The sequence below is a fragment of the Portunus trituberculatus genome, chromosome 50 (genome assembly GCF_017591435.1).
Source record: "Portunus trituberculatus isolate SZX2019 chromosome 50, ASM1759143v1, whole genome shotgun sequence".
NCBI classification, from domain to species: domain Eukaryota; kingdom Metazoa; phylum Arthropoda; class Malacostraca; order Decapoda; family Portunidae; genus Portunus; species Portunus trituberculatus.
The window spans coordinates 13491393-13503892 of record NC_059304.1 but is presented as its reverse complement, the minus strand read 5'-3'; the positions used below and the strand labels follow the sequence as shown (position 1 = coordinate 13503892).

At 42.9% G+C, this 12500-nt stretch overlaps 2 protein-coding genes across 23 annotated transcripts in view; both read left to right on the top strand.

The window, feature by feature from the left end:
- The window catches only part of LOC123499664 (vicilin-like seed storage protein At2g18540), a 17815-nt gene extending 8424 nt beyond the window's left edge, over positions 1 to 9391 (top strand). The window contains exons 2-6 of one of the 2 annotated variants that reach the window (XM_045248021.1): positions 4517 to 4845; positions 5682 to 5855; positions 6045 to 6229; positions 6836 to 6953; positions 8764 to 9391. In XM_045248021.1, the coding sequence (XP_045103956.1) occupies positions 4597 to 4845; positions 5682 to 5855; positions 6045 to 6229; positions 6836 to 6953; positions 8764 to 8985 (948 nt within the window). In that variant the 5' untranslated portion in view covers positions 4517 to 4596 and the 3' untranslated portion in view covers positions 8986 to 9391. The remainder of the gene's footprint in view (positions 1 to 4516; positions 4846 to 5681; positions 5856 to 6044; positions 6230 to 6835; positions 6954 to 8763) is intronic. The other variant, XM_045248022.1, reaches the window with a different exon arrangement.
- A 1404-nt stretch (positions 9392 to 10795) lies between these two features.
- LOC123499994 (actin-binding LIM protein 3-like) overlaps positions 10796 to 12500 on the top strand; it is a 222757-nt gene continuing 221052 nt past the window's right edge. For 16 of the 21 annotated variants that reach the window (XR_006673143.1, XR_006673142.1, XM_045248568.1 and 13 more), the window contains exon 1: positions 10796 to 10999. Coding sequence is in view for 3 of the 21 variants with exons in the window: in XM_045248583.1 (XP_045104518.1) it covers positions 10996 to 10999 (4 nt within the window). In the remaining 18 variants the exon portion in view is untranslated. The remainder of the gene's footprint in view (positions 11000 to 12500) is intronic. The other 5 variants (XM_045248583.1, XM_045248582.1, XM_045248578.1 and 2 more) reach the window with 2 other exon arrangements.

Here is a 12500-nt window from a genome sequence, read left to right as displayed (position 1 = left end):
TCACGACATTCTTCCTCCTTCACGTCATGTTTTCAATCTGTCATGTCCGCCCATTCTTCCATTCCTTATTCTTCCTTTTCTCACTTTTTTTCAATCCCTTTCACATCTATCCCTCGTGTTCCTTATTTTCAACTCTCTCGTTTTTTCCCTTCCCTTTTTTTTTATCATTCTGTCTCTTAGTACTATGATTATTATCCCTTCCCTCACCCCTTCCTTCCTTTTCTTTGTCTGGATCTAAACTTTCTCTTCTGTGATCTATATTTCTCTTTTTTTTTTTTTTTCGTTTCCTATATCTTTTCTATACCACATAATCATTTCCGGCCCCTATTTCCTCTTACCTATGTTTCTGGTTGCCTTATCCCTTCCTTCCCTCTGCCTATATTGTCTTATTTTTCATCTCTTATTCGTATTCTTATTCTCTCTTTCTTTATTGTTTTGTTATTGTATCTTTATGTCTCCTGTCCCTTCATATTTCTTTTTTTTTTCTATTGCCATATTCTCTCTCTCTCTCTCTCTCTCTCTCTCTCTCTCTCTCTCTCTCTCTCTCTCTCTCTCTCTCTCTCTCTCTCTAAGAATGTGATCGATAATGTGTGTAATTCGTTGGCAGAGAGAGACTTTACCAACCTCGCTCCTCATCTCTATTTGTGTAATAGTAATAGTAGTAGTAGTAGTAGTAGTAGTAGTAGTAGTAGTAGTAGTAGTGATAGGTAGTAGTAGTAGTAGTAGTGGTCGGTAGTAGTAGTAGTAGCAGTAGTAGTAGTAGTAGTAGTAATGGATATAGCAGTTGTCGTCTTCCACATTTATAGAATTAGTATTTTTTAAGAGTGATTAAGTCGATATCGGTTCACGTGTGCAGATTTCTCTCTCTCTCTCTCTCTCTCTCTCTCTCTCTCTCTCTCTCTCTCTCTCTCTCTCTCTCTCTCTCTCGTATCCCTGTGATTGCTATGGAAACGCATAAACCTGGCCGTGGTTAGCAGTAATTACATGTGTGTGTGTGTGTGTGTGTGTGTGTGTGTGTGTGTGTGTGTGTGTGTGTGTGTGTGTGTGTGTGTGTGCGCGTTGTGTGTGTTGTGTGTGTTAGTCGTCGCACATGGTATAGTAAGAAGCAAAAACTTCAATGCATTTACTTGAGCCTAAACAAATTCACTGAGTAACACACACACACAAAGAGAGAGAGAGAGAGAGAGAGAGAGAGAGAGAGAGAGAGAGAGAGAGAGAGAGAGAGAGAGAGAGAGAGAGAGAGAGAGACAAAAGAACGTGAAAAATCAAACGTTACATCACATTAATACAAAAGATTTTTCATAATTTTCACACAATATCCAGTTCATGTAGAAACTCTTCCTACAAATAAAAATACATTATTTATCCAAATTATGCACCCAATGGTCAAACAACACTAATAAACATACCCTCAAAATAAGATACATTTCTACATGCCACTTACTTTTCTCTCTCGGTTAATTGTGAGAGGAAGGAAGCGAAGGGGGAGATAATGATGAATGAAGGAAAGAGCAGCAGTCCGTAGCTCCTCTCCTCCGACACTTTGAACCACACTGGCTAGATTAGGACGAGGGAGGGACGGGGGATGAATGCTATGTGGAGAGATAGGAGGAGGGGGGACACAGGGCCAGGGAGAAGGCAGCGGGAACCCAGGGCCAGTGTGCCAGTGCCGCTCGCTAACTCTGCTCTCTAGTGCTTAAACGCTCAATGTTATACTCTGTTAACCCCTTCAATACTGAGGCACATTTTCACCCTGAGATTTGTGTACGATTAAACGATTTTATTGACATTAGGAAGGGTCTATGGGAGTCTGAAGATTAATAGCCAGTCACTATTGTAATACCCAATAAGTTTCTGAAGCTGTAGAAAATCGCCAAATAGTAAGCAGAATGAATATGGAAACGCGTCATGGTACTGAATGGGTTAATGTTATTGTAGTGGTTGTTGTTGTTATGGTGGTGGTGGTGGTGGTGGTGATGGTAGAGATGGTTGTGGTGATGGTATTTTTTTTGTTGTTGTTGTTGTTTTTGTTCTCGTTGATGATAATGATGATGTAATAGGAAGAGCAGCACCATCAATAGCACCAACACCACCATCATCATCACCAGTAGTAGAAGTAGTAGTAGTAGTAGTAGTAATAGTAGCAGCAATATTTGTTGAAGTTATAGCTACCCTTGTTGTTGTTTTTGTCTTTGTTACCATTAGTATACTTTCACCATCATTATCATCACCATCAACATTGTTATAATATTTGTCATCATCATCATCATTTTCATCACCACTACCATCAGCATCACCCACTATATAGTACCATTACCCCCTACCATGAAGCACCACACACACACACACACACACACACACACACACACACACACACACACACACACACACACACACACACACACACACAGCTCAATGTACTCAGTCCCCTTCTGAAGTCATCACCACCACCTTGACACCTACACAACAATCGTGACCCTGACCACCACCGCCACGCGCCTCGCACCCGCAACACTGACACACACTTCACATAATGAGACAGCGACAACGTGCAATGGCCGGGCTCAGAGCGGGCAGATGTAATATGTCGGATTTTTCATTTTTTTTTTTTTTTATATATATACGTAAGAAGAAAAAAATATAAATTGATTAAAAAGGTTCACTAAGGTTCTGTTCCCTAAAAAAGTTAAATAGATAGTCGGAAAGTGATTCTGATGATGGTATAGAAGTCTAGTTAATTTCGTCTTTCTGTACGTTGTTCATTCGTTTTAACTCTCACTGGTTGCCGTCAAGGATGAGGAGGACAACGACACAGTTATAGTCAAGAGGAAGGAGGAAAAAAGTTCTCGAAATCCTAGACTCCTTCCTCGACTCCCCTCCCATGTTCATCCTTCTCCAGTCTTTTCCTACTTGAGATATTATTGAGGCCAAAGATAACACAGCTTTCCTCGGTGACTGTAGCCTTCACCTCTTCAGTACCACGACGTGTTTCCATATTTATTCTGCTTACTATTTGATGTTTTATTGAGCTTCAGAAACTCGTATAGGAGATTGAAATCGTGAAGACTCTGGCTATTAATCTTCTGACCTTCTTAGACAGTTCCTAATGTCAATGAAATGGTCTAATCGCACACAAATCTCATGGTAAATAATGTGTCCCAGTGCTGAAGGGGTTAACACTCAGCTCGCCACCCAAACAACACACAACTCAGGGACTCTTAGAAAGGATCATAGTATCAGCTTACCCTTTAACCTTCATTCATCTCGCAGTCTGCATGGAACAATCAAAACTAGTACCTAAGTAAGACCATTGAATTTCGATGTTCTTCACGGTAAGCATAAGATTGAAGGGAAAGTAAGAGATGATAAGTGAAGCTGCAAAAAGTCAGTTGTGGTCTTCCTGTTGCAGTGATTGTATATGATCATTGCTTATCCAGCTTCCATTCATGTCTATAAATGTATCTAGCATCCTTTTCAGTCTCCATAGCGACTCCACTCTAACTAAGAGTCTCATTGCCGAGTCCATTCTATTCATCTGTTACTATATTTGACAACTTATTTTTATTCATCTATTTATTTGTTTTAATTTTTGAGCTAGTTACATCCTGGTATCTTTCAATTGTTAAAGGAGATTCTCTTCTCTCATCTTTTTCCTTCTTTACATCACCACACACACACACACACACACACACACACACACACACACACACACACACACACACACACACACACACACACACACACACACACACACATCATGGTCCGTCTATGCCCATATTCAGAAATTCCTTCCTTTATCACTACGCCGATTTTCCAAGGCCACAGAGACAACCAGCCGAGTTTTCAAGACAGTTTCTCCTTTTGATAAACTAGAAATCTTGCCAATCTATCACCAGAACCATAAGAATACCTTTAAAAACTCGAGTATCTTCAACTGGTGCCTTTGGAAAGCAGTGGTGGTGAGAAAGGAAAGCGTTTCAGAATACTTTATGTCTCTGTGAGGTGACGCACGATCAGTCAGTCCTAAACAAACCCGGCCTTGTGTGTATGAGTATCAACAGCCTATGTCTCCATCACGTGACCAGATGATGCGGGGAAGTCTGCTCAAAGTATTTCCTTATTCTTTCCTCCTCCTGACCTGATAGCATTAATTGTGAGCAGGTTTGTTGTTCCCACACGTGGCAGATGGCGCGGCTGATGAAGACAACGTGCTGCTGACTCCAATGTTGACTCTGCTGATTGCTGACTACGGCCGTTACTCATGTCTTCCTTAAGTGGAGAGAGAGAGAGAGAGAGAGAGAGAGAGAGAGAGAGAGAGAGAGAGAGAGAGAGAGAGAGAGAGAGAGAGAGAGAGAGGTGGGGGGAAAGCAGGAAAAAGGAAAGTTACCATAGTTTCCTGCACAAACACACACACACACACACACACACACACACACACACACACACACACACACACACACACACACACACACACACACACACACGAATCACTAAATCCAAACCATTCTTTATGAAGCAGAAGACTCAGCCCCAGCACGCCTCCGAACATAAGTATCCACACCGTTGCCATGGAGACGAGGACGCGGCGAGAGAAGCATGGCCACTACCATCACCAAGTGGACACGAGAGAAGGGCACCAGGAAGGATTTCGTCGACCACACCCGCAGAAGTCACCAGCGGCTCCGTGTGGTCCTCTCCAGCAGCGACGCCGCTCGGATGAGGGAGATGGCGGGGCGCAGGCAGGGGGAGGAGGCCGGGAGGAGGCTGGAGGACCGGGAGGATGTCATGGTGAGGAGGAGGATTGAGAGGCTGAGGGCGCTGCTACATGATGTCACGTTGGAGAAGGTGAGTCATGGTACTAATAGTAGTAGTAGTAGTAGTAGTAGTAGTAGTAGTTGTTGTTAAATTCTCCGCTTAAATTGTTGAACCGTGTATTTATTTATTATTTTTTTCTGTGCTTCGATACGAGTGAGTGATCATGTATGTAGTGCACTGGACAGGAAACAACAGCAGTGATAATGGTGGCGCGGGTGGTGGTGGTGGTGGTGGTGGTGGTGGTAGTGGTGGCAGTGATGGTGGTGGATGGTGGTGGTTTTACAAAGTGGTGACGTGTCGGAAGTGGAGATAGAAAAGAAAAGAAAAGAAAAGTAATAATATAAATAGCTTCTATTGCCACTACTGCTACTACTACTACTACTACTACTACTACTACTACTACTACTACTACTACTACTACTACTACTGCTGCTGCTGCTACTACTGCTATTACTGCTACTATTAATACTACTAATACTAATCAACAACAGCTACTACTACTAATAATAATAATAATGATAATAATAATGATAATAATAATGATAATAATAATAATAATAATAATAATAATTATTATTATTATAGTAAAAATAATAATACTGCTTCTACTACTACCACCACCACCACCACCACCACCACCACCACCACCATTTCTACTACTACTACAACTACTACTACTACTACTACTACTACTACTACTACTACTACTACTACTACTACTACTACTACCACCACCACCACCACCACTACTACTACTACTACTACTACTACTACTACTACTACCAATAATAATAATAATAATGACGATGCAAAAGAAAGCTATCTCAACAAAACATCCTCCTTCCTCTCATCTCACGTGGCTACAGGAGGAGAAAAAGCAACACTCTCCTGGGCACTGCCGCGTGGACAGCCGGAGCGTGGAGGACCTGCGGGAGGAGGCAGTGAGCAGAACCCGCGCCCTGGGGAAGGTGAGAAAGTACCTACCCCCGCCTGCTGCCCCCATCACGCCGTTAGAGAGAGGGGAAAAGATACACGCTCAGGTAAACACTCGTAAAGAAACATTCAAAGCTTCACCTACACAAAAAAGTATAGTTACCCCAAAAATTATGTCGTTTTTTATAGCGTGTTTGTTTTCTATTATTATTTTTTAATGGTTTACCACTACAAAATTGAGCTTTCTTATTTTTCTTGTGTTGAAATTGAAATTGATATCATACCCAATTTTATAGGTTTTGAAGGCACTCCCGGTCCAGGTAAAGGAACGGCAGGAGCGGAGGAAGCAGCTGCAGGAGGAGGACGCCATGTGGGCCCAGAGAGTGCGGCAAAACCAGAGGCTCTTTGAGGAGGACTTGGAGAGGGAACGTAGAGAGAAGGAGCAGAAGAAGAACAAAGTGAAAAAGGACCTCGATCAGCTGTGAGTAATTAGTCAGTAGTAGTGGTAGTAGTAGTAGTAGTAGTAGTAGTTGTTGTTGTTGTTGTTGTTGTTGTTGTTGTTGTTGTTGTTGTTGTTGTTGTAGCATGTAGTAATAGTAGTAGTGGTGGTGGTGGTTATGATACTTTCTTAAACTACCAATCATAATACACACACACGTACAGCCATCACAGCCGTTCACTAAAATAAGGCCGATATTTTGAAACACCACCGCGCCTCACAGCACCTTCACTATTTTCAGAGCTCCAATTGAAGTGACACGGGATTTTTAAGGACGTTTCTGTAATTCTAGTGACATGTTAACAAGTTTTCTGCAGTATCAACAGGGCAAATACTCTTAAAAACTCAGATAATCGTCTCTTTGGTCTTTGAAAATGGTCGCGGTGAGAGAGAGGCTCTAGTTGAAGTGACATGGGTTTTTAAGGACGTTTCTGTAATCCTTGTGGCCTTTTAACAAGTTTTTTGCAGTATCAACAGGGCAAATACTTCTTAAAACTCGGCTAATCGTCTCCGTGGTCTTTGAAAATGGTCGCGGTGAGAGAGGAAAGCGTTTCTGAATATAGCACTAAGTAGTTTTGTGTCCTGCAGGTGCAAGGAGAGGGCGGGGCTGCGTCAGGAGGAAAGCAATCTCATTCTGCGCGGCCGTCAGGAGTTGGAGAAAAGCCACCAGGTGTACCATCGCTACCAGCAACACCAGGATGCACAGGTAGACAACCCACACACACACACACACACACACACACACACACACACACACACACACACACACACACACACACACACACACACACACACACACACACACACACACACACACACACACACATATACTTTTTAATCAGTTGATATATTTTGAATTTTGTAGATGTTGTTTTTATTTCCGCTCTGGTTTGTGGAAATGCAATTAAAACTGAAACTAAGGATATGAGACACTCCATCTGATCACTTTAACCCCTTAAACACCATGACACGTTTTCATATTCATTTTGGTTACTGTTTGGTGGATTTGACGCAGCTTCAGAAACTTATGTGGGGATTAAAATAGTGTAGATTGTAGACATTAATCTTCTGACTTCTATAGACCCTTCCTAATGCAAATAAAACTGTCTAATCACACCCAAAAATTAAGGTAAAAATGCATCTCAGAATAGAAGGGGTTAAAAACGGTATCACTGGCCTACTTCTCCCTCGCTCTCACTCTTTCTCACAACACCATCAGGAAAGTACGTAAAAGCGATGTCACACTCACGGGGCGTCCTATGCAGCAGTCTGTGTGTGCCGCCTTGGCTGGCATTGGCTCCAACCCCACTAGAGATTGGTCACCTCTGGGTTTTTTCTGCCGACAAGCGGTGCAGTTACTGTGTCCCCTGACCAGGAGTTAGGGATGTGTGGTATGTGATGCGGGGTGTGTGAGGTCACAGTCTTACCCGGAGATCGGTATTAAGGAGCTTTGAGTTCACACCGAGAGGGTAACGGCTGGTAGTTGCGAGTCCGTTCGTAAACAGACCTTGGTAAATATGCACACACACACACACACACACACACACACACACACACACACACACACACACACACACACACACGGCCCGGTAGCTCAGTGGTTAGAGCGCTGGCTTCACAAGCCAGAGGACCGGGGTTCGATTCTCCTGCCGGGTGGAGATATTTGGGTGTGTCTCCTTTCACGTGTAGCCCCTGTTCACCTGGCAGTGAGTAGGTACGGGATGTAAATCGAGGAGTTGTGACCTTGTCCCGGTGTGTGGTGTGTGCCTGGTCTCAGGCCTATCCAAAGATCGGAAATAATGAGCTCTGAGCTCGCTCCGTAGGGTAACGTCTGGCTGTCTCGTCAGAGACTGCAGCAGGACAAACAGTGAACACACCGCGTAGTGTAGTGGTTAGCACGCTCGACTCACAATCGAGTGGGCCAGGGTTCGAGTTCCGGGGCCGGTGAGGCAAATGGGCAAGCCTCTTAATGTGCCCCTGTTCACCTAGCAGTAAATAGTTACGGGATTTGACTCGAGGGGTTGTGGCCTCGCTTTCCTGGTGTGTGGAGTGTGTGTTGTGGTCTCAGTCCTAACCGAAGATCGGTATATGAGCTCTGAGCTCGCTCCGTAATGGGGAAGACTGGCTGGGTGACCAGCAGACGACCGTGGCGGTGGTGAATTACACACACACACACACACACACACACACACACCGCATAGCGTAGTGGTTAGCACACTCGACTCACAATCGAGAGGGCCGGGTTCGAATCCCGGTAATCGGCGAGGCAAATGGGCAAGTCTTTTAATATGTGGCCCCTGTTCACCTAGCAGTAAATAGGTACGGGATGTAACTCGAGGGGTTGTGGCCTCGCTTTCCCGGTGTGTGGAGTGTTATGTGGTCTCAGTCCTATCCGAAGATCGGTCTATGAGCTCAGAGCTCACTCCGTAATGGGGAAGACTGGCTGGGTGACCAGCAGACGACCGAGGTGAATCACACACACATCTTTAACTCCTTCCTTGTCTTTCCTGATGAAGGCTGCAAAGGAGAAGGAGCGGAAAAGGGAGGAACTCTTGAAGGAAATTGAGAAAGTGAAAGCAGAACGTCTGAAGGAGGCGGTGAGGGAGGAGCAGCTTCGAGAGGAGCAGCTCAGGTACTCCGCTGTGAAGAGGGCGTTTGCTAGGCACGTGAAGCAGAAGACCCTGGACAAGATGCAAGGGAAGAGAGGACACCGCATTGGACGAGAGGCGCCGTTGTGAAGCTCCAATTTGCCTGTGTTTGAGAGAAGGGATGAAGACGAAGAGAAGAGAAGTACTGAAAAAAAGTGACAGAAAAGAGTAAAGGAAGAATGGAAAGAAAATCATGAAGTGTTTTAGATAGAGAAGTACTGAAGAAAGTGACAGAGAAGAACAAAGGAGTTATGAAAAGAAAATTATGAGCTGGGATAGAGAAGAGAATAGAAGTACTGACAGAAAAGAACAAAAGAGGTATGGAAAGAGAATTATGAAGTGTTTTAGACAGAGAAGAGGTGATAAAGCCTGCTAGGAAAGGAAAGCTAAGAAAAGAAAGGTTTTGTGAAGGTAAATGCTACAAAAAAATTAAAGTGAAGGTAAGCTTATGTACGAGAAAAGGGAAGGATGTGAAGATTAATTGTCTTACATGAAAGAAAAAAAAAAAGATTTACAAGAGAAGAAAGGAAGGGAAAAAGTAAAGAAAAAAAATTACAACGAAGAAGATGCAGAACCCAAAAAAAAAGAAAATAAATAAACAAAGAAAACAAAATAAAAGAAAAAAATAAGAAACACAGAAAGAAAAAAAATAAGAAAAGGATGAAAAAAATTAGAACCATCAAAACAAAACCACTAAAAAAACAACATAAAAAGAAAAATAACAAGAAAAATCAACCAAACCCAAACAAAAAAGGAAGAAAAATTAGCAAATGAAAATAATAACAGTAGCAAAAGAAAAATCAACAGAGAAGAGGATAATACCAAAGAAATAACAAAGGTCACATTTTGAGAAGGGCGGCGTTTACGAGGGACATAAAGGAAGGTCGTGGCGATAAAATGTCAGGTCAAGGGTGGCATAAGAGTGACCTTCGAGAGTGAGAGGTCAGGTCACGAGCGATGGTCAGGCAGTAAGAGTGAGCGAAGGGAGGGGACTATTGCAACCCTCACGCTGGGGGGTCGCATAGAGGAGGAGGAGGAGGAGGAGGAAGGAAGTCAGGCCAGTCTAGGATGGAGATTGAGAGTAAATGTGAAGAGAGAGAGAGAGAGAGAGAGAGAGAGAGAGAGAGATCAACTGGCCGTGTTTTCATCAGTATTATTTTGTACTTTTGAAATAAACGCGAAAAAAGAAATGAATTAGTCTCTCATTTGTTTTGATTACCTGATGGTGAAATGTGATTAATTTTTGTAATTGTGCTCTCGTCCATTTGTCACACACACACACACACACACACACACACACACACACACACACACACACACACACACACACACACACACACACACACACACACACATAAAGTGGCACTAAAATGTTTATAATCTAACCTAACACCCCTTCCACCGCTAAGAGAGAGAGAGAGAGAGAGACTTCCTTTACTACCACCACCATCACCACCACTACAGTCAACAAGATTACAATGGCAATGACAATAAATGATAAATGAGTTTTCCTCTATGACACACCCCTTCCCTCTGCCTCTCCCTCTCCCTCTCTCTCTCTCTCTCTCTCTCTCTCTCTCTCTCTCTCTCTCTCTCTCTCTCTCTCTCTCTCACCCCTCTGAATTATTTAGCGTTGCACATTCACCGTTTATCATTCATACATTCCCCTCTTTTCTCCTTTATCTATTCCTTCATTCACCGCTACTTCATCTTTCTTCTCAATTTCATGCATCAAATCCTTCATTAAGTATGATACCCAAGCGCGAGTTACATTACTAAACCGGACTCTAAGTTTGGCATCACGTACGATAGTTTCTTCACCTTGTAAGAGTACGTGGCAACGCGATCTTGGCCCTCTCCTGGCGCTGGGCTAGCCCGCTGGCTGGGTAGGGCAACGGCAACCTGGTAGTGTGTTGTCAGACGTCGGGTGGGGTGAACGTCGCTCTCCCGCTCTCTCAGGCTTCAGTGGGCGTGTGGGTGTGAAGCGTGGGTGTGTGGGGGTGTTGGTCTTGAGTGTGGGTGTCACTAGCCGCCAAGACGAGGAGTAAACACACGCACAGACAGCCTCCAGCTCGTCCCTGATCGCTAACAACTGCAATAATGGGTGAGTAGTGACCTATGGTTTGGTACCCTTGCTAACTGTCGCCTTGTTAAGGATTGGTTGTCCGGGGATGTGGACAGGAGATGGGTGTGTCTCGGGGATGGACATGGGAAGGGGATGTCGAGGATGTGGACATGGGGAGGGTGTGTGTGGGATGTAGTTTGGATTGGCGGGGAAGGAGTGTGTGATATGTTAGAACTTGTTTAACTTCTTCAGTACTGGGACACTTTTTTTTACTTCCATTAGACGATATTATTGACATTAGGAAAGGTCTATGGAGGTGAGAAGATTAATGGCTAGAGTCTTCACTGTTTTAATCCCCAACATAAGTATCTGAAGGAGTGTAAAATCACCAAATAGTATGCAGAGATCAACTGGCCGTGTTTTCATCAGTATTATTTTGTACTTTTGAAATAAAGGCGAAAAAAAAAATGAATCAGTCTCATTTGAATATGAAAACGGGGTCCTGATGCTGAAGGAGTTAATGAAGGTGAGTGATATGGTAACTGTGGAAAGTAATGAAAACTTAGATATATTAAAGGGAAAATGACCAATATCTGGAGTGTTTGATAATGGAAACTACAATGCAATTAGATGAATACACATTAAAAAAAAAAGAAAGTATACATTAATATAGATGCAGATTACATTACAGTAACAAACATTCGATTAATTAGCCGTAATGAAACTCACAGGCATGGAATTATACAGATTCAAATCGCAACACGATCAACACCAAGGCAATTAAATCATTAGAGCGTTAAAGAAGTAAATAAATAAACCAAAATCTCTTTAAACTTGATAGCGTGTGATTACTTCTCAATGTCACTTAGTATTATAGTATTATTAGACTGTACTTATTGATTAACCTGTCAGACTTCGTGATTTATCTCTGGTGTTGGCAGGTTATGGACGCGATCTTAACCCCTTTAGTGCCATGACGCGTTTTCGTATTTATTCTTCTTACTATTTGGTGATTTTATACAGATTCAGAAACTTATGTGAGGATTAAGATAGTGAAGACTGTAGCCATTAATCTTCTGACCTCCATAGACCCTTCCTAATGTCAATAAAATGGTCGAATCGTACAGAAATTAAGGTAAAAATGTGTCCCAGTATTAACCCCTTCAGTACCAAGACGCGTTTCCATATTCATTCTGCTTACTATTTGGTGATTTTATACAGCCTCAGAAACTTACGTGGGGTGATTAAAATAGTGAAGACTGGCCATTAATCTTCTGACCTCCATAGACCCTTCCTATTGTCAATAAAATTATCTAATCACACACAAATTTCAAGGTAAAAATGTGTCCCAGTACTGAAGGGATTAACCTGTGCACGAATCACTGCCGTCACTCATAACTGTAGCTAAGGGTAACCATGTATCTTACCTTCAGCTTCATTGTATGCTATTGAGAAGGACAGCTTGAGGTGATGTCTTCAACCCACAAACATGGAGATAGAGTACTTGTCAAGAGAGAGAGAGAGAGAGAGAGAGAGAGAG